This window comes from Littorina saxatilis, linkage group LG14, assembly GCF_037325665.1.
Source record: "Littorina saxatilis isolate snail1 linkage group LG14, US_GU_Lsax_2.0, whole genome shotgun sequence".
NCBI classification, from domain to species: Eukaryota; Metazoa; Mollusca; class Gastropoda; order Littorinimorpha; family Littorinidae; genus Littorina; species Littorina saxatilis.
In genome coordinates this window covers 37,323,087-37,350,683 of record NC_090258.1, presented here as the reverse complement: position 1 = coordinate 37,350,683, position 27,597 = coordinate 37,323,087, and the positions used below count along the sequence as shown (strand labels likewise).

The 27,597-nt window shown below is 42.7% G+C and overlaps 1 protein-coding gene across 1 annotated transcript; it reads left to right on the top strand.

The window, feature by feature from the left end:
• Positions 1-17,824: 17,824 nt before the first annotated feature.
• Positions 17,825-25,429, top strand: LOC138946596 (mucin-21-like). Its single transcript, XM_070318042.1, has 4 exons — positions 17,825-17,837; positions 18,477-18,670; positions 18,702-20,384; positions 25,364-25,429. Exons 1-4 carry the CDS (start codon positions 17,825-17,827, stop codon positions 25,427-25,429), a joined length of 1,956 nt encoding a protein of 651 aa, XP_070174143.1.
• Positions 25,430-27,597: the final 2,168 nt, after the last annotated feature.

Below are 27,597 nucleotides of genomic sequence, written 5' to 3'. Positions count from 1 at the left end.
CGACCAAAAGAACAGAAATGAGAAAAAGATCCATGTAAAGAAAGAAAATGAAAAAAGACCGCAAGAGTCTCCCTCTCTACCGCCAAAAATACAACACACCCACACACACACACATACACCCACACACACACACATACACACACGCGCGCGCGCACATACACCGTGACACACGCACACGCGCGCGGGCACACACACACACACAAACACACACGTACATACACACAAAACCTTACATACACAAACACACACACACGCGCGCACACCGTCACACACACACACACTGTGACACACACCACTGGCAGGGCCGGACCTACGTAGGGTGAGGGGGGTGGGGGTCCCAATTGTGGTAGGGGTTGTGGTTCGGCCGGTCAACACTGAGGACCCCACCCCCTCCCCCCTTGGGTCCGGCCCTGCACACACACACATCCATCATCGCCATGCGCCTCTTCATATCGCCATGAAAAACAACACTAATGAGCGTTTTGTCACAACAATCACGTGTACACAAAGACTGCGGCGTGACCGCGCATCAAGCATGGTGTAGCACGAGCCAAGTACTCCGGGACCCTGTGTGTGTGTGTGTGTTCGTGTTTGTGTTGGTTTGTCTGTGGGTTTGTCAGTACGTCTATGTGCTTATCCGGTTTGTACGTGTGTGTTTATGTGTTTGTCCGTGTGTTGTTGTGTGTTTATGTGTTTATGTATTTGTCCGTGTGTTGTTGTATGTTTATGTGTTTGCCGCAGTCTGTGTGTGTTTGCAAGCGCCGCACGCTCAAGTGCATTTGTGCATGCGCCAATCATGTCAGTGTGGATGTTGACCAATGTTTCCGGTTGTGTACGTGTTTCCTCGCTGTCTCCCCATGTGTCTCTCTGTCTGGTTTTCCGTCTTCGTGTGACAGGATGCCGAGGGCACTGACATATCTCCACAGACATTTCCACTGAGGTCATATCCTCCACCCTGTGCGGCCGGCTGTCTGACCGCCGCGACTTGGGCAAGGTTGATTGAGTTCACGTCTGACACCTTCCTTCGTCTTCCACCCCCCCCCCCCCCCATCCCTTCCTTGTAGCCGACCACAAAGCATATCCCGTCCTTAAACACGGCCACCATCCCTCCCCGGCCGGTCGGTGGCGGTGCGTCAATGAATTGTTTAATTAAATTGAAGTTTATTAACATTTTCTAGAGCTCAAAGGCACAGCGCATGGTGTCAATTGTGTAACACCACATGCAGTTAGAGAGACAGAAAACGTACCTGCACCATCCCCCCCCCCTCCTCCTCCTCCCTCCAAAACGCATTGACTCAGACGATGCGGTAACGAGTTGTTTATTTCGGAACAATTTCACAGCTCAGATCACTAATGTCACGCGACAGTCTGAGATTGTTAAACTTTGGCCACATGTTAATGATTGTAATTCCAGAACGTTGCATTTTGAAGAGATCAGTCTATGCAGGTCAAGCTGAGAATGAAACAGACATTTTAATGGCACATTTAACTTAAGTGTAACTTAAAAAACAACAACACCAGAACAGCTCAAACCCCCCCCCCCCCCCCCTGCAAAAAAATACAAAAAAAAATACAAATTGACAAGACTGTCTGTACAATATAGGTCCCTGGTACACGTGACAAATATACAAGCTATTCGGGAGTTAATCGCTAGTGCACGCGTGTTTAAAGCATGCAGGGGTTTCAGTAACAGTTTTAAAGGCCGCATACATATTCCATTCAACGCTCAAAACAAGCACTTTGCATCAGACCTCCATCGACCAGAGCCGAAAATAAAACTTGCGACGTCAGAGGGAATCGATCCATCGCGCATTGCGGAAAAGTTCGGCGACGGGGTGTGATTGAGGAAGAGGGTGGGGGGGGGGGGGGGGGGACAATAGATCCTGGCTTTATTGTGGCTACTTTCCAGGACTCTGGGTATTTTGTGAATAGATAAAAGCGTTGTGAGCAAAGAGAGAGAGAGGGGGGGGGGGGGCGGATGGTTAGCAGCGGCGTAATCGATTCTGGCTATGTGCTATGCCGCTAATCATACATAACCATCAATATAATATAGTTAAATATACACACGCAAAGCAAACACTTTCGGCCGTCTCGAATCTTCGATCGGCGTTTTAACTCAGTGAAGATAAAAAGTGAGGGGGGGGGGGGGGTTATGCGCAAACAGGGCGAGAAGAAAGAGAAAAATAGTAATTAATCCTCGCTACTGCAAGTTGTGCAAATCATGTATCACTATATACCCACTAAACAAATGATGTATCACTATATACCCACTAAACAAATCATGTATCACTATATACCCACTAAACAAATCATGTATCACTGCACTATATACCCACTAAACAAATCATGTATCACTATATACCCACTAAACAAATCATGTATCACTATATACCCACTAAACAAATCATGTATCACTATATACCCACTAAACAAATCATGTATCACTATATACCCACTAAACAAATCATGTATCACTATATACCCACTAAACAAATCATGTATCACTATATACCCACTAAACAAATCATGTATCACTATATACCCACTAAACAAATCATGTATCACTATATACCCACTAAACAAATCATGTATCACTATATACCCACTAAACAAATCATGTATCACTGTATACCCACTAAACAAATCATGTATCACTATATACCCACTAAACAAATCATGTATCACTATATACCCACTAAACAAATCATGTATCACTATATACCCACTAAACAAATCATGTATCACTATATACCCACTAAACAAATCATGTATCACTATATACCCACTAAACAAATCATGTATCACTATATACCCACTAAACAAATCATGTATCACTATATACCCACTAAACAAATCATGTATCACTATATACCCACTAAACAAATCATGTATCACTGTCATACCCACTAAACAAATCATGTATCACTATATACCCACTAAACAAATCATGTATCACTGTATACCCACTAAACAAATCATGTATCACTATATACCCACTAAACAAATCATGTATCACTATATACCCACTAAACAAATCATGTATCACTATATACCCACTAAACAAATCATGTATCACTATATACCCACTAAACAAATCATGTATCACTATATACCCACTAAACAAATCATGTATCACTATATACCCACTAAACAAATCATGTATCACTATATACCCACTAAACAAATCATGTATCACTATATACCCACTAAACAAATCATGTATCACTATATACCCACTAAACAAATCATGTATCACTATATACCCACTAAACAAATCATGTATCACTATATACCCACTAAACAAATCATGTATCACTATATACCCACTAAACAAATCATGTATCACTATATACCCACTAAACAAATCATGTATCACTATATACCCACTAAACAAATCATGTATCACTATATACCCACTAAACAAATCATGTATCACTATATACCCACTAAACAAATCATGTATCACTATATACCCACTAAACAAATCATGTATCACTATATACCCACTAAACAAATCATGTATCACTATATACCCACTAAACAAATCATGTATCACTATATACCCACTAAACAAATCATGTATCACTATATACCCACTAAACAAATCATGTATCACTATATACCCACTAAACAAATCATGTATCACTATATACCCACTAAACAAATCATGTATCACTATATACCCACTAAACAAATCATGTATCACTATATACCCACTAAACAAATCATGTATCACTATATACCCACTAAACAAATCATGTATCACTATATACCCACTAAACAAATCATGTATCACTATATACCCACTAAACAAATCATGTATCACTATATACCCACTAAACAAATCATGTATCACTATATACCCACTAAACAAATCATGTATCACTATATACCCACTAAACAAATCATGTATCACTATATACCCACTAAACAAATCATGTATCACTATATACCCACTAAACAAATCATGTATCACTATATACCCACTAAACAAATCATGTATCACTATATACCCACTAAACAAATCATGTATCACTATATACCCACTAAACAAATCATGTATCACTATATACCCACTAAACAAATCATGTATCACTATATACCCACTAAACAAATCATGTATCACTATATACCCACTAAACAAATCATGTATCACTATATACCCACTAAACAAATCATGTATCACTATATACCCACTAAACAAATCATGTATCACTATATACCCACTAAACAAATCATGTATCACTATATACCCACTAAACAAATCATGTATCACTATATACCCACTAAACAAATCATGTATCACTATATACCCACTAAACAAATCATGTATCACTATATACCCACTAAACAAATCATGTATCACTATATACCCACTAAACAAATCATGTATCACTATATACCCACTAAACAAATCATGTATCACTATATACCCACTAAACAAATCATGTATCACTATATACCCACTAAACAAATCATGTATCACTATATACCCACTAAACAAATGGTGTTCACCGTGCCCATCTGTCATCGGCCAGCTCGCGGAAGATAAACAGTGAGTATTAAAGCCGGAAAGCGGGAGGGGGGGGGGGGGGGGAATTGCAATTTGCAAGTCAGTTTTGTAAATCATGCACACCGATGAGACCGACAAAACAAACATTTGCGTTCGTCTTCATCGTCATCATCATCATCATCAATCATCATCAATCATCATCAATCATCATCATCATCATCAATCATCATCATCAAAGCTGATCATAAAAAATAGAGGGGGATAGTGCGTGGAAAGGCAAAGGATGAGTGAGGGGGGGGGGAAATGGCAATTAATTCTCGCTGATGCCAGCTTTGCGAATCATGCATAACCATACACACACACGGTGGGAGAGAGGGTTGAGGGGTGGGAAGGAGGAGAGGGGATGAAGTTTTCAAAACAGATGTCCTATTTCAGCCTTATGTATTGAGAGAGTATGCTGGCTTCCATTGAAGGGTGCAATGTTTATCTAAAAACTCATGGGGTTTCAGTTTGTGTTCGGTGAGTAAGAGGGGTGTTAATAAGGGGAGGGTGAATAGTGTTTTTAGAGGGAAGAGTTCGAGACGCGTGATGACCGGGAAATCGGAGGAGGAGGGGGGGGGGGGGGGGTTAGAGGGTGGGGGATGTTATTTTGCTGTATTTTTAGGACCTGGTCGATATTTACCAATCTAACCTCGCGGCACAGACGTCGCCTGGCACGTCGCCCAGTGGGGTTTCTGTTCACAGAAGACGCACTAGAAGACTGACAAAAGTTTAATACGCAATACGCCACAAAAGCCATTCAGGTAGGTCAGTGTCCCGGTGTGCACGTAGGAACAACATTCAATATTCGAACACGCATGTATGTGGCGGTAGTGATAGCGTGAGTGACAAGTTAATGGCGCCGTATAATGCGGTGCCGCTGGAAGGAAGCCAGTTATGAAGGCAGTGGCACCAGCCATGGACATTTCAAGAACTAACGACCCCAAAAAAGGTCAAGTTCAATGTCAAACTTAAACGTCACACACACAAACACACACTCATACACACACACAATCGTATTTTAACAAAAATCACACGAAGCACATGTACATCTGGGCCTAATCATAAGTATTATATCAGTGAATATGCTCCTACAGCTAGGCTTCTTAAATCATGACTGCAAAGGCGTCAAACAAAACACTTCGAACAAATAATCACCGAATATAATAATTTGTCCAAGAAAATCAGCCAGAAGACAAGCAAGGAAACTGTTCACTGTGAGAAAACTGCATCTTAAAAGCTTACACTTGTTAAAAGGTCAGCAATTTTGTGTGTGTAGTCTAAGTAAGAATTTATTCAGAAATGTCCAATACCAAAAACTGTATTAAAAGAATCATAAAAAGTAAAACACACAAAAGAGTGCTCTTACATGGACACACAAAATGTTGGCATTTTTTTAATTTCACAATAATAATACAAAAACGTAGTTATAAACATAAAGTGCGTGGTATTTAGCATTTTGCTCTGCCGAATTGTGTTCATGACATATTTTCACACAGGTATTAACTGCAACCCGCCTGGCTGATAGTGATACTGCAAAGTAATGTATATTTTTTCACAATTATGACTGGTCCCACAAAACTGATTATATGAGCAATATCATCAGAGAGAAGCTGTGAATTCATCCAACATCTTTAAAGACACACACCTTCCCGTAAAAACGCACCATCTCATTCGTGGCCAGGCGTTTACATGGGATCAGACCATCCCTCCACTTGTTCACAAAACACAAATCATCATCCTGACTGCTTGCTGTGGTGAGTGGGAATGTTTGTGTGGGAATTAATTAATGACTGAATTAATTCTTTCAAAATGCCCACTGTGCACAAAGTGCACCCAAGGTGTTTAATTGGTGGTATGTGACAAAAATCAGTACAAGTCTTATCCCATGTAGAAGCCTGGCAAGACCAGAGACAACGAAGGAGTGTGCCTTTAATTTACATGTGTATCTTACATCATTAACGCGGCATACGTGTGCTCGTATCTAGGCGAATGATCGATATTCCCTCTATTACGCAGTGTTAATTTTGTTTATGTTCCTTTTACAGAACTTGAACGCACACACACAAAAGTTAAAATCAATACCAGAATACTGGTTATTCTTGTTGTTGTATTTTATTCAAATTGTTATATTTCAAATGAAATATTATACTCTGTTGACTGGGCTGTTCCAAAATTTGAAGGATTCCAGCAACACTCAAAGGCGATTCGAAAATACTCCTGCACAGAAATAGACGTCCAAAAATGCTAGCGGCTGTGGCAAGTGTCAAAGAAGAACTCCAAAAATTAGAAAAATTAAATAAAGAAAGACACGCATGTCCCATTTAAACAGCATTTAGAATGCACAACTCGTGGGCATCTAATACCTTGCGGCCCGTTTTTGCCCTTTGCCAGATGTTCGTATTGTCCTTTGTTCAGTTTCGCCTTCTTCTGCCCCGTGTTCAATCACAATCACCATATGGTCGCGCCATGTTTAGACCCTTCTGTGGGCGGGGATGTAGCTCAGTCCGTTCGGTAGCGCGCTGGCCGATTTGTATCCAGTTGGCCGCTGTCAGCGTGAGTTCGTCCCCACGTTCGGCGAGAGATTTGTGTGCAGACTCTCCTCGGTGTCCGAACACCCCCGTGTGTACACGCAAGCACAAGACCAAGTGCGCACGAAAAAGGTCCTGTAATCCATGTCAGAGTTCGGTGGGTTATAGAAACACGAAAATACCCAGCATGCTTCCTCCGAAAACGGCGTATGGCTGCCTAAATGGCGGGGTAAAAAACGGTCATTCACGTAAAATTCCACTCGTGCAAAAAAGCACACGAGTGTACGTGGGAGTTTCAGCCCACGAACGCAGAAGAAGAAGAAGAAGACCCTTCTGTCTTTCTCTTGCTGGGTAGTAGAACGTGGCCAAATTTCGAGTGCTGCGGCAAAGCCGTGATCAAACCGTTGCTGGTGCGAAAAGGAAACAACCTTGTTGCCAAACGGTAAAAAAAAAAACATAGGGGGGAGGGGCGAAATAGACGTTAAAACCACAATTGAGAAGGGAGATTAGACGAGGTAAGTCTTCTTCGTCTAGCGGGGCAAACATTGCGATACAGTCAATCCAATACCGCGTACATTATTGATGACGCCTCTCTTTGCAAATGGCAAACCAGATCTTGTCTAGTCATGAAAAAGTGCTGCTACAGGCTAACATCGCACTGCTGCTGGTCTCGTGCAGGGGGTCTGAACGGATGGTAGTGCAAGTGTTAAACCAAGGCTGTTCAAGGCAGAGATGACGACGACGACGACGACGACGACGACGATGATGATTAGGAATGTTAAGAAATAATCTACTAGTAAAGCAAAGAAACCAACATACTACCAATTTTTTTTATCAAAACAATTATAAAGAGAGAGAGAGAGAGAGAGAGAGAGAGAGAGAGAGAGAGAGAGAGAGAGAGAGAGAGAGAGAGAGAGAGAGAGAGATCAAATCAAATCAAATCAAATCAAATCAAATTTTATTTGTCGAGGGTTGTGGCATAAGCAGTACAACGAGCTTTTTTTCAACCAGCCCTCGCCCAGAGAGGGGACTAATCTAATCACATATTTACACGGATATTCACGTAGAAAAAAGGTAGAGAAAAACAACAACATATGAATATTTACATATTACATATTATACACAAATATATGTAACGTAGAGAGAGAGAGAGAGAGAGAGAGAGAGAGAGAGAGAGAGAGAGAGAGAGAGAGAGAGAGAGAGAGAGAGAGAGAGAGAGAGAGGGGGAGAAGAGAGAGAGCGAGAGAGAGAAAAAGGCAGAGAAAGAGAGTTTACATTTATTTTTATACGAAAATAAATCAATGGATCAACAAACAGATGGGCGGACAGATTCCTCATGGGTTTTTAAATTTAATTTTTTTTTTATTATTTTTTTTTTTTAAAGATTATGCAATACAATGCGCACAGCAAAAAATAGCTACTATCACGAACATCACTCATGACCAGAAACAGATACACGTTTTGTTTTATCGATTCGTCCCTCTTCTTGAATGCATGTGTACCGCTGAAATAGCTTCTTAGGTGGGTTTGATAGCAAGTTCAGAGTTTTGAGTTTCCAGCACGACCCAGGGTGTCAAAGAAAATCGGGTACGTAAGCAAAATGATTAAACTGCAACCGGAAACTTCCCTAACATTCAACCTTTAACTTCAAATACACTCCAGTTTGTGTGTGTGTGTTTGCTTGCTTGTGTAAACGCGTATGTGTCTCTTGATCTGAATGTCTTTCTGTGTTTACGCCTTATCTGTTCGACTTGTTGTTGTTGTTGTTGTTGTTTTGGAAGAGGGCTTAGAAAATGAACAAATGTGAAATACTTTTGCCAAAGCCAACCCACAAGAGAATAGTTTTTACCCACTCGTCTCTCAGTCTTTCTCTCTCTCTCTCTCTCTCTCTCTCTCTCTGTGCAAGCGTCGAAATCAACACTATAAAAAGCGTAAAAGGTTTTTAAACTCGACATAAAATAGGATAAGAGAAAGCTATAATCGCCAGACATGTTTGGAGACTGGGCGAGGGGCAAATAGAGCAAATGTGATGACGTCAATGTCGTATGTCTTCTGCGCCATTCTTGTGCGTGTCTGACTTGTTTGAGTGGATGGCACGGGATTTGTTTGTTGCAAAAACTTTGATTAGTTTGTCTTCCTGTTTTTCTCGTGTTTTTCTTGTTTTTGTTTAAAAATGAAAAAATCGTTGGGGGGGGGGGGGGCTTACTCTCATCAATTGTCATATTTTCTCTGCGAAAACTTTAATATCTTTGTTGTCTGTTTTGTTCCCATTTTTAAATTTGTTCTTTCTTTTTTAATTCTTTCTCGTCTTCTGTGGGTGTTTTTTTCTTCCAGGGAGGGGTGTCTCGCCGGTAGTCATTTTAAAGGCGCCGTCCTTTCCGTGGAAACTGTTCGGCTCGCTATTTCAGATTTGGCCAGACACTTACTGTGGTGTTAGATGGTTCACCTTCATGCACAAAATAACTATCCACTCACTTCTCTTGTTTGTTCACTTCTGACACCATGGTGTTAGATGGTTCAACTTCATGCCTAAAATAACTATCTACTCACTTCTCTTGTTTGTTCACTTCTGACACCATGGTTCAACTTCATGCACAAAATAACTATCTACTCACTTCTCTTGTTTGTTCACTTCTGACACCATGGTGTTAGATGGTTAAACTTCATGCACAAAATAACTATCTACTCACTTCTCTTGTTTGTTCACTTCTGACACCATGGTGTTAGATGGTTAAACTTCATGCACAAAATAACTATCTACTCACTTCTCTTGTTTGTTCACTTCTGACACCATGGTGTTAGATGGTTGCGAGTGGTTGTGTGACTGTGAGTGACATGTGGTGTTAGATGGTTGCGAGTGGTTGTGTGACTGTGAGTGACATGTGGTGTTAGATCAGTGGTTGCGAGTGGTTGTGTGACTGTGAGTGACATGTGGTGTTAGATGGTTGCGAGTGGTTGTGTGACTGTGAGTGACATATGGTGTTAGGTGGTTGCGAGTGGTTGTGTGACTGTGAGTGACATGTGGTGTTAGATGGTTGCGAGTGGTTGTGTGACTGTGAGTGACATGTGGTGTTAGGTGGTTGCGAGTGGTTGTGTGACTGTGAGTGACATGTGGTGTTAGATCAGTGGTTGCGAGTGGTTGTGTGACTGTGAGTGACATGTGGTGTTAGGTGGTTGCGAGTGGTTGTGTGACTGTGAGTGACATGTGGTGTTAGGTGGTTGCGAGTGGTTGTGTGACTGTGAGTGACATGTGGTGTTAGATGGTTGCGAGTGGTTGTGTGACTGTGAGTGACATGTGGTGTTAGATGGTTGCGAGTGGTTGTGTGACTGTGAGTGACATGTGGTGTTAGATGGTTGCGAGTGGTTGTGTGACTGTGAGTGACATGTGGTGTTAGATGGTTGCGAGTGGTTGTGTGACTGTGAGTGACATGTGGTGTTAGATGGTTGCGAGTGGTTGTGTGACTGTGAGTGACATGTGGTGTTAGATGGTTGCGGGTGGTTGTGTGACCGTGAGTGACATGTGGTGTTAGATGGTTGCTGGTGGTTGTGTGACTGTGAGTGACATGTGGTGTTAGATGGTTGCTGGTGGTTGTGTGACTGTGAGTGACATGTGGTGTTAGATGGTTGCGAGTGGTTGTGTGACTGTGAGTGACATGTGGTGTTAGATGGTTGCGAGTGGTTGTGTGACTGTGAGTGACATGTGGTGTTAGATGGTTGCGAGTGGTTGTGTGACTGTGAGTGACATGTGGTGTTAGATGGTTGCGAGTGGTTGTGTGACTGTGAGTGACATGTGGTGTTAGATGGTTGCGAGTGGTTGTGTGACTGTGAGTGACATGTGGTGTTAGATGGTTGCGAGTGGTTGTGTGACTGTGATTGACATATGTGGTGTTAGATGGTTGCTGGTGGTTGTGTGACTGTGAGTGACAGGGAAACATTCATTCAGACACGCAAGAGTCAGTTATGTGGAGGCACATGGTGTATTCAAAAATGGTCGTCCAGTACAGGAAGTACAAATACCAGAAACTATGTAAGGTGTCTTATTACTAGAATACAGACTAACACTACACTTACACGGGATGAAACGATCTCTCCACTGATTGACTTGGACACATACCAACAATCAAACATCAATAGCCTAATCGCTTCCTGTGCAGAGTAAGAATTTCTTTCGCATAAAATGTTGCAGATTGACACAAGAGGCCGTTTAAGAAATCAATCAATCAATCAATATGAGGCTTATATCGCGCGTATTCCGTGGGTACAGTTCTAAGCGCAGGGATTTATTATTTTTATTTTTATTTTTTATTTTATGCAATTTATGGCGCGCACATATTCAATGCGCAGGGATTTATTTATGCCGTGTGAGATGGAATTTTTTACACAATACATCACGCATTCACATCGGCCAGCAGATCGCAGCCATTTCGGCGCATATCCTACTTTTCACGGCCTATTATTCCAAGTCACACGGGTATTTTGGTGGACATTTTTATCCATGCCTATACAATTTTGCCAGGAAAGACCCTTTTGTCAATCGTGGGATCTTTAACGTGCACACCCCAATGTAGTGTACATAAGAAATGTAACCATCAACAAACTTCCCACTCTGAACAGAAAGCACCCAGCACCAGACTGATGAATTTGATTGGTTGTGTCCAAGTGGAGGGATGGTCTGTTACCTTGTACAAGCCTGGCCAGATCTCAAATCAAATCAATTCAATTTTATTTTACGAGAGTTGTGGTATAAGCATTACAAACGAGCTTTTTTTCAACCAGTCCCCGCCCAGAGAGAGACACGGACATTCTCATAAAAATAAACATTAAACAAGTCGCGTAAGGCGAAAATACAACATTTAGTCAAGTAGCTGTCGAACTCACAGAATGAAACTGAACGCAATGCAACGCAGCAAGACCGTATACTCGTAGCATCGTCAGTCCACCGCTCATGGCAAAGGCAGTGAAATTGACAAGAAGAGCGGGGTAGTAGTTGCGCTGAGAAGGATAGCACGCTTTTCTGTACCTCTCTTCGTTATATTTAGTCAAGTTTTGACTAAATATTTTAACATCGAGGGGGAATCGAAACGAGGGTCGTGGTGTATGTGCGTGTGTCTGTCTGTCTGTCTGTCTGTCTGTCTGTCTGTGTGTGTGTGTAGAGCGATTCAGACTAAACTACTGGACCGATCTTTATGAAATTTGACATGAGAGTTCCTGGGTATGAAATCCCCGAACGTTTTTTTCATTTTTTTGATAAATGTCTTTGATGACGTCATATCCGGCTTTTTGTGAAAGTTGAGGCGGCACTGTCACGCCCTCATTTTTCAACCAAATTGGTTGAAATTTTGGTCAAGTAATCTTCGACGAAGCCCGGACTTCGGTATTGCATTTCAGCTTGGTGGCTTAAAAATTAATTAATGACTTTGGTCATTAAAAATCTGAAAATTGTAAAAAAAAATAAAAATGTATAAAACGATCCAAATTTACGTTTATCTTATTCTCCATCATTTGCTGATTCCAAAAACATATAAATATGTTATATTCGGATTAAAAACAAGCTCTGAAAATTAAATATACAAAAATTATTATCAAAATTAAATTGTCCAAATCAATTTAAAAATACTTTCATCTTATTCCTTGTCGGTTCCTGATTCCAAAAACATATAGATATGATATGTTTGGATTAAAAACACGCTCAGAAAGTTAAAACAAAGAGAGGTACAGAAAAGCGTGCTATCCTTCTTAGCGCAACTACTACCCCGCTCTTCTTGTCAATTTCACTGCCTTTGCCATGAGCGGTGGACTGACGATGCTACGAGTATACGGTCTTGCTGAAAAATGGCATTGCGTTCAGTTTCATTCTGTGAGTTCGACAGCTACTTGACTAAATATTGTATTTTCGCCTTACGCGACTTGTTTTAACTTTCTGAGCGTGTTTTCAATCCAAACATATCATATCTATATGTTTTTGGAATCAGGAACCGACAAGGAATAAGATGAAAGTGTTTTTAAATTGATTTGGAAAATTTAATTTTGATCATAATTTTTATATTTGTAATTTTCAGAGCTTGTTTTTAATCCAAATATAACATATTTATATGTTTTTGGAATCAGAAAATGATGGAGAATAAGATGAACGTAAATTTGGATCGTTTTATAAAAAAAATAATTTTTTTACAATTTTCAGATTTTTAATGACCAAAGTCATTAATTAATTTTTAAGCCACCAAGCTGAAATGCAATACCGAAGTCCGGGCTTCGTCGGAGATTACTTGACCAAAATTTCAACCAACTTGGTTGAAAAATGAGAGCGTGACAGTGCCGCCTCAACTTTCACGAAAAGCCGGATATGACGTCATCAAAGACATTTATCAAAAAAATGAAAAAAACGTCTGAGGATATCATACCCAGGAACTCTCATGTCAAATTTCATAAAGATCGGTCCAGTAGTTTAGTCTGAATCGCTCTACACACACACACACACAGACAGACAGACAGACAGACACACACACATACACCACGACCCTCGTCTCGATTCCCCCCTCTATGTTAAAACATTTAGTCAAAACTTGACTAAATGTAAAAAAAGATAGTGCGCAGAATTGTTTGCACGGGAAGGAGCGTGACTCAGTTTAAACAAGGTAATACCAGCAACACCAATCTACATACGGAGTTTATTACGAGCCTGCACTCGAGGATGCCAGTTATTCATCAAAGCAAGACACTAAAACTTTCTGGTCCGTTCATGGCTCTGCTAATGTATTATTTTCGCTTGAATGCAATTTAGATCTATACATTCTTAAAGAAGCAAAGTACATGCAATCACACACGCTGCATTATCAAAACATATAAAAACAAAGTCATTATGTTTTTGTTATTGAAGAAGAGGCGACATAATTAAATGCCACCAAATGTTGGTCACATACAAACACACACTCACACGCGCAGGCACGCACATACTCACACACACACACGTACACAGACATTTACACACACAAACATACGCGCACGTACGCACGCACACACACATACTCTCTCTCTGTGTCTCAAGATGATTCCTTATTAATCAGAGAGAGAGAGAGAGAGAGAGAGAAAGAGAGAGAGAGAGAGAGAGAGAGAGAGAGAGAGAGAGAGAGAGAGAGAGAGAGAGAGAGAGAGAGTCGGAGTCGGAAAATTTATTTGTTAGGCCTCCGGCCCACAACAAGACTGGTGACACATAATACAAGCGCTTTCTATATTTATATACCGAAGCATGCACGATCGCGCAAAGTTCTCGCTATTGGAAGTCCGATAGAGAGTCCACTGCATTTATCAGAGTCAGGGATACCTTGACTCACACTTCACGCCAATACCATTCATCATAACATCATGATTTGATCAGTCCTTCAGTCTTTTGTTTTCTTCCCTGTGGTGACAGATATTGTGTGACGGCCCTTTTCAGCATTAGACATTCCAAGAATGAAAACATCACGGTGTTTGAAACTGTTCATCCTAAGTAAAAGCGGACTACGCGAGACACTATTCTCAGATCTTCTTCCAGTTCTTCTTTGTACAGCTCAGCGTACTGATCTTTGCTGATCGGGGGCAATGTCCGAAGACACGACATGGCATGTTTCTGAATCTTGGTCATGCTGTCTGACTGATCGAAGAACCAGCGTTTACGATCTGTGTTGAAATCATACATGAGCACAACATCATCACTTTTGCAGTACAAACTCTGGGTGCCAATATGTTGTTCAAATACAACAGTATCAAAAGATTCATTTCTTCTTCTATCGCGGAGAAGTCTTTGTTTACGGCGGTCTCTCAGTTCACTACCCAGCAGCTTGATGTGTCTGAAACAATTATAAAGAGAGAGAGAGAGAGAGAGAGAGAGAGAGAGAGAGAGAGAGAGAGGCAGAGAGAGAGAGAGAGGCAGAGAGAGAGAGGGGCAGAAAGAGAGACGCAAATCAAATCAAATCAAATTTTATTTTTCGAGGGTTGTGGCATAAGCAATACAACGAGCTTTTTTTCAACCAGCCCTCGCCCAGAGAGGGGACTAATCTAATCACATATTTACACGGATATTTAACGTAGAAAAAAAGGTAGAGAAAAACAACAACATATGAATATTTACACATTACATATTATACACAAATATAAAGCGTCGTATATGTAACGTAGTGAAAACAATGCTGAATACACATGCCTGAGTAAATGTGTTATTAAAGCTTTGAGAGACAGAGACAGAGAGAGAGAGAGAGAGAGAGAGAGAGAGAGAGAGAGAACGAGAGAGAGAGAGAGAGACAGACAGACAGACAGAGAGAGACAGACAGACAGACAGACTGACTGACAGACACAAACACACACACACATACACACACACACTTAAACATACACGCACACACACACCCACACACACATCCACACACACAAACACACACATGTAGAGAGAGAACAAATTTGACCAGAGAGCACTGGAAAGAAAAACCTTGAACCAGTTCTCTCTGAAAACAATATTCTGTTTGCGTGTCCTGCACCTGCCGAGGTCTCCGCCGCAATGCAATAACAGAGACCGTTTCCTGGAGTGTTTGACGCATGATGACTGTCAATGTGATTCCTTTTTAGGACCAAAGTAACACTTGAAATGTTAGCTTCTCAAACGGGGCGGGGATGTAGCTCAGTCGGTAGCGCGCTGGATTTGTATCCAGTTGGCCGCTGTCCGCGTGAGTTCGTCCCCACGTTCGGCGAGAGATTTATTTCTCAGAGTCAACTTTGTGTGCAGACTCTCTTCGGTGTCCGAACACCCCCGTGTGTACACGCAAGCACAAGACCAAGTGCGCACGAAAAAGATCCTGTAATCCATGTCAGAGTTCGGTGGGTTATAGAAACACAAAAATACCCAGCATGCTTCCTCCGAAAACGGCGTATGGCTGCCTAAATGGCGGGGTAAAAAACGGTCATACACGTAAAATTCCACTCGAACAAAAAACACGAGTGTACGTGGGAGTTTCAGCCCACGAACGCAGAAGAAGAAGAAGAAGAAGCTTCTCAACATATATTGAAACTGTCTATCTTCTCTAAAGCAAAACAAACACACATTGGTTGCGTCCACTTGATCTTGTCAGTATAGTCTGTTTTAAGGTCTGTCTCTCTCTCTCTCTGTCCGGAGTCCTCTGTGAAAAAAAACACGTTATTTGTAACTTAATCACAAAAATGACCGTGATCGTGCTATACAAAGCGTTTGACGGAGTGTGAGTGTCAACATGTCTGTGTTTGAAACAAGGAGAAAGCCTTCAAAGACCCAAGAAGGGCCTTGAAACTCTTTCTTTTGTCTGCGCAAAGAACTTAAAATCCCAGGTTTTAGAGTCAAGCCATTCACCGTAAGACGTCACCAGCTGCTTGTTACGTAAGCGACGTGCGCAACGTTCGCAGCTCGTGACTGAATTTACTGATGCATCTCATTTGCATATCTATTTGTACTCTACTGATGCATTTCATTTGCATATCTTTTTGTACTCTACTGATGCATCTTATTTACACATCTCTTTGTCCGGAATTATACAGCCCTCCCCCCCCCCCCCTCCTCCCCAGATGAAAGAGTCCGTCACCTTTCACGCGACAACTTCGTGCTAGTTAGCACGAATCAGTATCCTCAGTGTTAGAATGCCCTTTGCAGGGTTCAGTGTCCTTAGGAAATAGAATTTCCGCAACCATTACTTTTATTTGCATCAGTTTTCCCACCGGCAAATCGCAAACCCATAAAAACTGCCAATGTTATCCACAAATATGACAATAACCAATCTTCTTTTTTTTAACCCGAAAAAAAATTACTGTTGCCAACCCACCACCCACCCACCCGTGTGCTTTCCCGTATCAAAGTGCAAAAAGCTCTCTAGTTTATGTTACCATTTTTGCAAAATAACTTGTTTCTGACGAGGTATTAAAAGGTGTTTTTGTTAACAGTGTACGTATTCATTACACACACGCATGATAAGATATCATCATCCCCCCCCCCCCCCCCCCCCCCCGTCCCTTCATTATTTATTGCACGTAGTTTCGTTGACCTAATTTCGCGTGATAAAAAAAAAAAGAAGCGTATGAATACAAGTAAGTATATCACCACAGGATAGCGTGTTTCCTGTTTATTCAGAACTAGTTTACTGCACATTACAGGCACAGTAAGCCTCCCGTAAACCATCACTGAGCTCACTGAGCTCCCTGAGCCTCTACATACAGTGCAAGCATACTTCCATTTCAACGCTCACCGAACGGGAACATCCTGGCTGCTTTTTGTCGAGAGTGAGACATTTTCAAAGAATTTATTTTTGTGGACTATCAGAACGGACTATCGGGCGCCTCGTTTTGATACTAGACCTAACTTTTACAATCTAAATAATAAATTGACAGCTTGTAACATAAACATTCTTAAATCATAAGAGAATTCTTTTTTCATCAAGACAAGATCAGAACAAATTCGAAGTTTTGACAGTTTGAAAAAAGAAAAGCCCAGAAACGTGTCACGCAAAACGTCTTTCTCGTGTGACTTGCAGCCGTTTGTTGCGTTTTAGATTCAGAGGTACACAATGACGTGCTATTGCAGATAAGCTTACATATACAGCGAGTCGCATTGAAATCACAAACTGACGACTAAATTGTGAAAAAAAGGAAACTGGATCACACGGGTTCCCGATGGCTCAGGGGCAAGATAAACCACGCAAAAATAAATTCTTTGAAAATTGCTCGCTCTTTACGGAGGGCACCTAGGATGTTCTCAAGCGGTGAGTGTATAAATGACAGAGTGTTTGTACTGTGTGCAAAAGCCTAACAGTGTCGGTGATGGTTTACGGGAGGCTGACAGTGCCTTTAACCGCTTATTTGAAATAGCAATCACCCAAGCAGGAGAACACTCCTTCAACAACGGTGACAGTGAGATTAGCGTGCAACACAACCTGGCCGAACAAGAATGTGTTTAAAAAAAAAAAATTTAAAAAAATACGAAAGCAAATAAAACTGCTGTTGTCAATCTCAGTGAAAACTGGAAGGCACAGCCTTTTCCCAGTGAAAACAAATGGACTGACCATCTGAGACTAAGCCAGGCTTTTAAATGGGGTAAGACCATCCCTCCGCTTGGACACAAACAAAACAAGAAGGCAAAACCAACACAATGGCTGCTTCGTGTGCAGAGTAAATTTGACTGTGAAATAATTTCTAAACGGAAGGCAATATGTGAAATTAGTTTATCCCCCCAAATCTCATTTTGTACACGAGGCAGTCAGCATGTTGAATTTTTGGTATATTTATATATGTCCCAGTGATCTGAGATAATGAACCGGGAAAGATTGTGCCTTTTTCCGTAGATAAACTAAAAGTTTTAAATGATGACCTCACGATACGTGAGAGCACACATGTGACGACAGTCGGTGACAGTGACGTCAGTGCGGAGAGCACACATGTGACGACAGTCGGTGACAGTGAGGTCAGTGCGGAGAGCACACATGTGACGACAGTCGGTGACAGTGAGGTCAGTGCGGAGAGCACACATGTGACGACAGTCGGTGACAGTGAGGTCAGTTCGGAGAGCACACATGTGACGACAGTCGGTGACAGTGAGGTCAGTGCGGAGAGCACCCATGTGACGACAGTCGGTGACAGTGAGGTCAGTGCGGCATAAGAGCACACATGTGACGACAGTCGGTGACAGTGAGGTCAGTGCGGAGAGCACACATGTGACGACAGTCGGTGACAGTGAGGTCAGTGCGGAGAGCACACATGTGACGACAGTCGGTGACAGTGAGGTCAGTGCGGAGAGCACACATGTGACGACAGTCGGTGACAGTGAGGTCAGTGCGGAGAGCACACATGTGACGACAGTCGGTGACAGTGAGGTCAGTGCGGAGAGCACACATATGACGACAGTCGGTGACAGTGAGGTCAGTGCGGAGAGCACACATGTGACGACAGTCGGTGACAGTGAGGTCAGTGCGGAGAGCACACATGTGACGACAGTCGGTGACAGTGAGGTCAGTGCGGAGAGCACACATGTGACGACAGTCGGTGACAGTGAGGTCAGTGCGGAGAGCACACATGTGACGACAGTCGGTGACAGTGAGGTCAGTGCGGAGAGCACACATGTGACGACAGTCGGTGACAGTGAGGTCAGTGCGGAGAGCACACATATGACGACAGTCGGTGACAGTGAGGTCAGTGCGGAGAGCACACATGTGACGACAGTCGGTGACAGTGAGGTCAGTGCGGAGAGCACACATGTGACGACAGTCGGTGACAGTGAGGTCAGTGCGGAGAGCACACATGTGACGACAGTCGGTGACAGTGAGGTCAGTGCGGAGAGCACACATGTGACGACAGTCGGTGACAGTGAGGTCAGTGCGGAGAGCACACATGTGACGACAGTCGGTGACAGTGAGGTCAGTGCGGAGAGCACACATGTGACGACAGTCGGTGACAGTGAGGTCAGTGCGGAGAGCACACATGTGACGACAGTCGGTGACAGTGAGGTCAGTGCGGAGAGCACACATGTGACGACAGTCGGTGACAGTGAGGTCAGTGCGGAGAGCACACATGTGACGACAGTCGGTGACAGTGAGGTCAGTGCGGAGAGCACACATGTGACGACAGTCGGTGACAGTGAGGTCAGTGCGGAGAGCACACATGTGACGACAGTCGGTGACAGTGAGGTCAGTGCGGAGAGCACACATGTGACGACAGTCGGTGACAGTGAGGTCAGTGCGGAGAGCACACATGTGACGACAGTCGGTGACAGTGAGGTCAGTGCGGAGAGCACACATGTGACGACAGTCGGTGACAGTGAGGTCAGTGCGGAGAGCACACATGTGACGACAGTCGGTGACAGTGAGGTCAGTGCGGAGAGCACACATGTGACGACAGTCGGTGACAGTGAGGTCAGTGCGGAGAGCACACATATGACGACAGTCGGTGACAGTGAGGTCAGTGCGGAGAGCACACATGTGACGACAGTCGGTGACAGTGAGGTCAGTGCGGAGAGCACACATGTGACGACAGTCGGTGACAGTGAGGTCAGTGCGGAGAGCACACATGTGACGACAGTCGGTGACAGTGAGGTCAGTGCGGAGAGCACACATGTGACGCCAGTCGGTGACAGTGAGGTCAGTGCGGAGAGCACACATGTGACGACAGTCGGTGACAGTGAGGTCAGTGCGGAGAGCACACATGTGACGACAGTCGGTGACAGTGAGGTCAGTGCGGAGAGCACACATGTGACGACAGTCGGTGACAGTGAGGTCAGTGCGGAGAGCACACATGTGACGACAGTCGGTGACAGTGAGGTCAGTGCGGAGTACAGTGGAACCTTCCTCCTAAGACCCCCCGATTTAGAATCCCTCCATTTTAAGACCACGTTTTCTCACATTTTCTGTGCAAAAACTGTACATTTACTGTGCAAAAACTGTACATTTACTGTGCAAAAACTGTACATTTTCTGTGCAAAACACTGTACATTTACTGTGCAAAACCTGTACATTTACTGTGCAAAAACTGTACATTTACTCCCATTTTGAACTCCCTCCATTTTAAGACCTGACTTTCTCAAGTTGTGGGAGGACTTACAAGGAGGGTTCCACTGTACAGCTTGAACGAAAACAAAGCTGTGTGCAAAGTAAATAGACAACATACAACTGTACACGGAAGCAGCTTAAAATGTCAGAGGTAGGCTAACTCTTTAGTGCTTTGTGCGTATAAATAGCAACCCCTTTCTGTCAGTTCCTTCTGTGGAACAGAAGACACATTTGTCTAAAATTAGCTTAAAAGTACTTAATTCCGCCTTTTAGTTCTCTGAAAAGGAGTTCTGCAACGCACGTACAGTACTGATGTTAATACTCATTCACATACACGTTTATAATATCACAACGAATTTTTTCTAGAAGTCTTAGTCGTATGTGACGAAATGCATTCAGGGGAGAATTAAATGTGTGTATGGTAAAACCGTTTAAGAAACAAATGGCGTAAGCGCTCTAAATATATTTGTACGCGACATGAGCAATAAGAGAATGTGATTTGGTGAGGGTAATGCAACACCTGAGAGAATTACAACTTCAAATGAACAAGCGACTTTCATCATTTATGATGAAACTAGAATTCAAAATGTCAAGGATTTAACAGATAGCGTCGAGTGAATAGAGAGCACCCAGGGAGGAAGTTCATTGTGTAATGAAATCACTCTTAAAAACAGGGGTTGTACCTAGTCCCTTCCGTGCAAACCATCGTGCATACCGTCACAAATCAACAATGATGATTGTAATGAAAATAATAATAATAAAAATGTCCTTCTGTATATAAAGACTGACAAACGCGGCAGTCTCATAGCGCTGATCAAAATGCAGGGGACATTAAAATTCATCAGTTCAAACGTTACACAATGTCAGGAAATTACACAGCACTAATCAAAGTCCAAATATGCAGCACCCACATACAAAAGTTAATATTTGAAACGGCATAAAGTATTGACATCCCGTGTTAACGGCATAATGAACAAGCCCTCGGCTTCCAAATGAACCCACACCATGACTCACTGTCTTTGTAGAATATCGACTGTCCATCACGTTTTATGATTGTTGACCCCACGCCGCAATATTACATCCCTTCCGAATGAAGTCCTTACATATTTATTTCTGAACTAGCCGAAGTTTCATCCTTTTAAAAGAACGATAAAATTGACTAATCTCACGCTGGTGTATTTGACGGAAAGCGTTTGATGTTAGGTGACGATTCAAAACTCAGTTGACCATGTGAAAACATGGCAAAAGAAGAGGATTCTTGAAAAGGACCCGAGAAAACATTTCAACCTTTTGAATACAAAACTTTATTTTATTTTTCAGAAAACCTCAAGAAAGAACAGTGTCTCAAATTAAGTCTCTCCGTCCGCAACGTAGTCGTGTCCATTGTTTGACCATACAGATTAAGTTTAGAGACTGAATAGAGAGCAAAAATACTATACTCGCGTTTGAACCAATTTTGAAGTCAAAACTATCACTTTTGACCACTATTTTTGAACATCACCTTTATTTGAATGTTACATGGCAATTTTTTAAGAAGAGCGTCCCAAATTCAAGAAGCTTTTACGAGGTGCCAAACTCTGCAGACTGACCGAACCAATCCTGGCAATGTGTTAAAACTAAGACAAATTCCTCGTGAAAACAGATAATTTTGACTTTGAAATTCAATTCGATCCGTAAACTAAATTTGTAAGGTAATTTGGGACACTGTTGCGGAATCTTACCACATCTTATTCATTTTTTCATTTATTTATCTCTCAATTATTTTCTTCTACAGTTACCCCCTTTATAATCTGGATCACTTGCATAGTTACCTTCTTTAATCATCCAGGGTCAGGTAGGGTGACAGGTAAGGGGCGACAAGCGGTGATTTATAGAGACTTGTCTTCCGTGACAAGGGAGCTCACTGGGTGACAGACACTGGACCTTAGGTCATGACCTTCACAAGGTGTTGGTAGACAGAAAGTTGTAAAGAAAGTCATGAATAATGCTACACGCCTTCTCTTGTGAACGGAATTCTCTTAAACAAACGTGGACATGTCTTTGGGCACATTATGTGAAGAAGGCCAACTACTTTTAGCATACTCAGCCCCCATCTCTCCCCCCCCCCCATCTCCACACCATTATGACTGTTGCACTCCCGAAAAAAAGAGAAAAAGGGAATGACTGGTAGGACGGAAGTACTTAATCTTTTTTTTTCTTTCACATTGGAAAAAAACACACACAAAAACACTGTTTATTAGTTCGTCAGCTCGTTTCGTTCGAGATACTGAAAGTGTGTAAAGGCACAATCCTTCGGCTCACCATATTAGACTTGGCTAGGCTAGCTTTTACATGGGATAAGACCATTCCTCCACCTGAACCCATACACCCAAACAAATCAACAGTCTCAGTGATCTCTGTACAGAGTGGGACTTTTTTTATGCGTGAATTCCTCAAAAGACACAAGCGTTTTTTTAATGAAATTAATTCATCAACATATTCTCACTCTGCACCAGAATCAGCCAGGCTGTTGACTATTGGCATGTCTCCAAGCGGAGGGATGATCTTAGTCTTACACTCGTCAAAGCCAGGCCAGGTGAGCCAAACTGGTATTTTGGGGTTTTTTTTGCGGGAACGTGCCTTCAAAACACCTTAAGTTCCTTCTCCAGTGCACGATCATGTACGCCACCACAGATCGTTCCAGACTTTTATGTGGAACAAGAGCATCCTTCGACTTGGGTGCATAGCAAAAATCAACAGCCTGGCGACAAAATGTGCAGAGTGGTTGTTGTTTTCTTTTTCGGAATTAGTTTAATTCATAAGTGACACCAAGTCAGTGTGCAAAACTTACTTCAGCGAAAACTTCCAGGTCTGCAAAGAAAGCAGGCAAACTGTGGATTTTTGGAAGGATGCTCAGTGTTATTCCATGTAAAACGTCAGGACATGTCAACATTTCTGCGGGTAGTTTACATGATAGCTTATACGGGAAGGACAGTACAGTATCGAACCTATTAATATATAACGACCACGCAATGGACCGAGCAAAAGTGGTCGTTATACACAGGTGGTTGCTACGGAAAGGTGAATTATATTGAGAAAAAAAATCGTCGGGGTCGGTTGGGGTGGTAGAAATGGGCAGGTGGTCGTCATGGAGAGGTGGTCACTAGGGCAGGTTCCATTGTGCCTTTAAAATACGCAACACCTGAAATAATTTAAATATTTTAGAATAGGTCTGCTGAGTCATTGTGTTCACAAGTAATATTTTCTGCTCACCACGAAGCGTGAATGTATTCGTGCATACCTTTGAGGTCAGTTTTGGCTAAAACTGGGTTATACGGACACAAAAGGTCATGCATTATGACATATTTATGACAAATGACAGAAAGCGTTGCACAATGTATGGTAACTGGAGACCACACATTATGCTCCCTGGTATATTCTACGTGTAACGATATGACACGTTCATACATAATTATGCATACACCGTGACATGTATAATTGTTACATGCTAGAATGATAGTGAAAGTGTGACTGTGAGACGGATGTCTGAGTGATTGCTCTTTAGGGTCCTGTCCTCACAGAGGTAAGATGAGATCTTTTAGTGATAGCCACCTGGACTAGTCAGATCTATCTCTCTCAGTCTGGCTGCCTACACCCCCCCCCCCCCCCTCTTCCTCTCCCACACCCGCCCGTCAGTCTTGATCTGTCTGTCTGTCTGTCGGATTGTCTTTCTCAGTCGTTTCTGTGTCTGTGTGTGTGTGTGTGTGTGTGGGTGTGTGTGGGTGCGTGTAGGTGTTGTGTGTGTGTGTCTAGGTGTATGTGTGTGTGTGTGGATGTGTGTAGGTGTGTGTGTGTAGGTGTAGGTGTGTGTGTGTGTGTGTGTAGGTGTATGTGTGGATGTGTGTAGGTGTGTGTGTGTAGGTGTAGGTGTGTGTGTGTGTGTGTGTGTGTGTATGTGCGCGTGTGTGTGTGTGTGGGGTGGCCTATATCAGTATAATTATGAAACAGAGTCAGATGGGACTGAATAAGATTCACTCTGAGTGGTGGATCATTAAGGGTAAAAGAAAGAAAGAAAGTAAAAAAGACAGAAAGAAAGAAAAGACGAAGTAAAGACCTAGATTTCGCTCAGGGTCACATTCCAGCATTAACCCACCGGTCTAACAGTAAGCCAAAGGGATCTTCGCAGACGTAAAACCCCATTACTCAGTCATTCCAGGACCTCACGCAGTCATGCTTCATTCTACGCGGAATAATCCCCGCTAAATTGACCAGTCTGGACTACCCGACCTTTTAGATCTCTTGAATAGTGCATTTGCCAAGCAGTGGACAGTGAAATTATGGAGTGACTGTAGCTCTGGAGAAAGACCACTATTGCAGTAAGTGGCAGAACAAAGACAAACATTCTTTGGCTCTCTAGAAAAACAGTGGAACCCCCTTTTAAGACCCTCAGGCTCCTCTTTTAAGACCTTGCAATTGATTGGACAGCTTTTCTGTTCATTACCTCCGTAAACTTACACCCATTTTGAGACTCCACCCTTTTTCAGACCTGATTTTCTCAGATTTTTGGAGGTTTTTAAGAGAGGGGTTCCACTGTATGGTGCATTTCCCAAGCAGTAGGAAGTGAAATTCTAAAGCAGTTCTGGGGAGAGACCACTATTAATATCATAGTGCGTGGCCGACACACTCCACACGTTGGCTCTCTATCATAGTGCATTTCCGAAGCAGCAGACAGCGAGACTCTGAAGTTGTCCTAAAAATGATCTCTATGACAGTGTGTGGCCAAGATACTTCTTGCCCTGGCCCTCCTGTGCATGTCTCAAGCAGTGGACAGTCAGTGAAATTCTAGAGTAGGTCTGGAGAAAGACCGCTATTACATTACCTGGTCAAGACACTCAATACGTTGGCCCTCTTGTATAGTGCATTTCCCTAGCAGTGGGCAGTGACATTTTGGATTAACCACCAAACCAAAGATGAGTTTAAACCATTGCAAGATGATTTTATCTCCAAAATGTCTGGTACTAACTTTCTATACCACTGAAATACACGTCCTACATGCGTTGTTCATTTTAGTTTGGCATATACCTAACATTTTCCGAACCAAGAAAATCCCTGCGCTTAGAACTGTACCCACGGAATACGCGCGATATAAGCCTCATATTGATATTGATATATTGATTGATTGATTTTTCTCAACCCCGACGGGGCCCCTTTGACATACTGTACTTTATCACAAAGCATGTTACCTTCATTCAATAGTCATGACGTTACTGGTGCGCTGACAGGGCAGGGTTTCACGACTGTGCAGGCCAAAATAAAACACATCGAAGAGGAATGTCGCTTGTTCATTTCAATGCAGGTGCGAGGAGTGTATAAAGTTGAGAGGGCTTATACATCTTTTTGTTTATAAGAACTTATCAATAAAACAATCATTGCATTTTCACAAACTATTAGCACATCTCTTCCTCATTAACTTATCCTCTCACGTTACCTACAACAGTCAGTACATACGGTAGTTTGAACACAAATCCAGAATTGTGCTGTCCACTTCTTGAGAAATGCACTATATCTCATTTGCAAATGGCCAGCCAGACGGAAACGACTGGAATGACCGATGGCTTCATGTTGGAAGTGCAACCAATATCCTTAAGTAGGGTCATACTGCTGATTACAAAGTCATACTTCTGAGATTACGCTGAAGTTATCCTGTTGGAAGATGTCATGATCGATACGCAGACCGCCTTCTTGGTAGTGAATGCATTTTGCTTGACGGTCTATGGTGCAGTCCAGATAATGCGGGGTCTTAACCGAAAAGTCACATTCCTTCCCGTGTACACATCAATCCTTCCCGTGTACACATCATTCCTTTCCGTGTACACATCAATCCTTCCCGTGTACACATCATTCCTTTCCGTGTACACATCAATCCTTCCCGTGTACACATCATTCCTTTCCGTGTACACATCAATCCTTCCCGTGTACACATCATTCCTTCCCGTGTACACATCATTCCTTCCCGTGTACACATCAATCCTTCCCGTGTACACATCAATCCTTCCCGTGTACACATCATTCCTTCCCGTGTACACATCAATCCTTCCCGTGTACACATCAATCCTTCCCGTGTACACATCAATCCTTCCCGTGTACACATCAATCCTTCCCGTGTACACATCAATCCTTCCCGTGTACACATCAATCCTTCCCGTGTACACATCATTCCTTCCCGTGTACACATCAATCCTTTCCGTGTACACATCAATCCTTCCCGTGTACACATCATTCCTTCCCGTGTACACATCAATCCTTCCCGTGTACACATCATTCCTTCCCGTGTACACATCATTCCTTCCCGTGTACACATCATTCCTTCCCGTGTACACATCATTCCTTCCCGTGTACAGATCATTCCTTCCCGTGTACAGATCATTCCTTCCCGTGTACACATCATTCCTTCCCGTGTACACATCTATCCTTCCCATGTACACATCAATCCTTCCCGTGTACACATCAATCCTTCCGCTTGAACACACAGCCAACAACAACAGCCCGGCTGGTTTCTGGTATTTTGATGAATTGATTTTTTAACGGACACTAGGGGCTGTTTATGAAATTAATTCATCTAAACATCGTGGTCGGCTGGGCGTTAAGCAAACAAACAAAATTTTGGTGGACATTTTTATCTATGCCTATACAATTTTGCCAGGAAAGACCCTTTTGTCAGTCGTGGGATCTTTAACGTGCACACCCCAATGTAGTGTACACGAAGGGACCTCGGTTTTTCGTCTCATCCGAAAGACTAGCACTTGAACCCACCACCTAGGTTAGGAAAGGGGGGAGAAAATTGCTAACGCCCTGACCCAGGGTCGAACTCGCAACCTCTCGCTTCCGAGCGCAAGTGCGTTACCACTCGGCCACCCACACGGGGGATAACCGGCTATACAGTGGTAAGCTGGTGTACGGTGAGTAACACTCGATTCGGCCTGCATTTTCCCGTTTTACCACAAAG

Coding starts and splice junctions, on each gene's coding strand:
- LOC138946596 (XM_070318042.1), top strand. Junction 18,671..18,701: donor CGACAGTCGGTGACAGTGAG/GTCAGTGCGGAG, acceptor ATGTGACGACAG/TCGGTGACAGTGAGGTCAGT. Junction 20,385..25,363: donor CGACAGTCGGTGACAGTGAG/GTCAGTGCGGAG, acceptor TCTCTATGACAG/TGTGTGGCCAAGATACTTCT.